This window comes from Naegleria gruberi (genome assembly GCF_000004985.1).
Source record: "Naegleria gruberi genomic scaffold NAEGRscaffold_255, whole genome shotgun sequence".
Lineage (NCBI taxonomy): Eukaryota > Heterolobosea > Eutetramitea > Acrasida > Naegleriidae > Naegleria > Naegleria gruberi.
In genome coordinates, this window is record NW_003163098.1 from 1 (window position 1) to 2,504 (window position 2,504).

The 2,504-nt window shown below is 34.6% G+C and overlaps 1 protein-coding gene across 1 annotated transcript; it reads left to right on the top strand.

Moving 5' to 3' along the window:
* Positions 1-109: 109 nt before the first annotated feature.
* Positions 110-1,387, top strand: NAEGRDRAFT_54801 (uncharacterized protein; the record flags this gene model as incomplete). The annotated part of the gene is made up of 1 exon (XM_002668371.1): positions 110-1,387. A coding segment is annotated over one exon (1,278 nt), but the record flags the coding sequence as incomplete, so codon positions are not given.
* Positions 1,388-2,504: the final 1,117 nt, after the last annotated feature.

Here is a 2,504-nt window from a genome sequence, read left to right on the forward strand (position 1 = left end):
CAGGTTGTTTGGCCATCCACCAAAAGAATATATAGTGTATAACAAGAGAGAGACCAAGTATGAACTAAAGAAAGGATATACTAATTTCAATTTACAATGCTCTATCAAGAGCGACCAGTATGTCACTAGAAAGGATGACAAGAAAAGACCAAGAAATGAAAAAACAGGTTCCTTAGAAACTTTGGAGGATCTTGTTGAAAAATCCTTTGTAATGAAAAGCAAATTTGATCACAAAGGTAAATTTACTCCTAATTTTTATCCAAACAGATTCAAGTTGAAGGATGAAATATACTTTCAATACCCAGAGGTGCTAACATTGTTGTTGATGCATACCTTGATAGAGTATGCCAATAATAATGTTGAGTATGTTGAGTACTCGATAAGTGTAAAAGATTTAAAGAACCATTATGACTGTCTCCAACCTGGCAAAGTTAAAGAACTGTTTAAAATTTTCAAAGACGATTACAATCTCATTTTTACAAAATGTGACACTATTGATTTTAAAGATGATAAGTTGATAATAGATTTAAATGAGATCAAGTATTACTTTTTGGGAGCATTCAATAGAGGTAAAACATCATTTTATCCAAATGATGTTATTACAGGAAGTCAAAAATTTAACTATATGATTTCTAAAAGTGGAGAGGCTTGGTGCAGAGCCTTTCAACCAGAAAGTTACAATGATATCAGAAATCAAATTTCGGCTGAAAACTTTTTAAGTTCTCTCAATATGAATTGTGTACGAACTATTGGATCGGTTGTTGGGTTTGATTGGGTAGGAGATGAATTACTTTACCCATTCTGTGCTTTTGTATTAAACGAGTTTACAATTCTAGCAAAGAAATACGAGGAGAACACTCAAACTAAATTAGGACTGAGGTATCATTGTGGGGAAAACATTATTGTTGATCATGAACAGGATGCAAAGTATTTTTTAGTTCATATGGAAATAAGTTACAGGACAATAAGACAATTGGTGGCTTCAAAAACTTTCAATATTAGATTAGGTCATGGTGTGGGATTTTTGTTAAAATCTACTAATTATGCATTCAGTTCTGAACTAACAAAGAAAGTTCTAAACAAGATGGAAGAGCATGCTGGCAATTTAAAGGAAGTTACTTTTGAGTGGTGCCCAACCAGTAATGAGTACTTGTTGTTTGACTTCCACGATATTTATCTTCCTAATGGCTTCTCCAATCTTGTTGTAGCAACTGACAATGACGGAATCATGGATGTGGGTGGTGTTGCAAAAGAGACTGAAAAAGCGGCTAACTACTTACTTAGTATCGGTTATGACAATGACTTAAATGAAATCGTGGAAAAGTTAAAACAAAATGCAATCGGTTCAAGATTCATACCAGTAACAGACATTGCTAAGCATGAATAGTTCGTTGTAGTTTACATTAAAATCCTTCTTGTTGGAATAAACTTTGTAAACGTTGTAATAATCTAGATGCTGGGTTGAGGGCATTACCATTTCAAACTTGCTGCTAGCCAACATTTCAATTCCATCCAATATTTAATTGAGATCAGTTGTCAAACCACCATTCCATTAAGATTGGACTATTATATGGACTATTAGCCGTTGATGATAAACCATCCTCCAATGTAATGGTCACTCGTGTGAGCTCTAAGGTGCCATGACAAACGAACAAATTTTCACATGAAGAAATAGATGAAATCAATAAGTGTAAGAATTCGTATAGTGATGATAATCGAGTTAGCTCGTTGATGGACTCTCTTTAACAACATAAACATGCACAGTAAACAGCTACCGTAGTTTTTCGCTTTGTACATGTTGTGTTTCTCATTAATTCGCGAATGGTCCAAGTTGGGGTGGCACTAATTGCGTGCAAATTAGCGCCCGCAAAATATCTTCTGTTTTCTCACTGGTCCTAGCATTTCATATCTTTTGTAATCTCTTTGAACATTTCACACAAGCATTTTAAGGCAAATTTTAGATACTTTACTCTACTCCGAACTAAACTCCTTTATAAGCATGTCTAAATCAATAAATAGTCAACTTACCACCAACATTCGTATAAACGATTAGAAAAAATATGAAAACCTCATTGATTGCATTAATTGCCTTCATTCTTTCTTGCCAACTAGCTTTAGTAACCTGCGCATGCCCACCAGGCATGTACATTGCTAATTCTCAATGTAAGCCTTGCTCACCAGGAAACTATTGTTTAAATGATGAATCCAAGCCATGTCCTGCAGGAACCATCAATACTGATGTTGGACAAACCACATGTCGAGCATGTCCAAAAAATTACATTACCAACCAACAACATACTGCATGCATTCCATGTCATTACAGAACCAATGAAGATTTGACATTCTGTCTCTTGCCAAACACCCCAATGAATGCTTTGGAGATTACTAAAGTAGAAAATCATTTGACTAATATCACTGAAGGAGAATCTAACTACTTTTTCANAAAAATCAAATTTGGAAATGGTCAAGCAACTGAACTAGTCACTGTTCAAGAAACTTTCTCC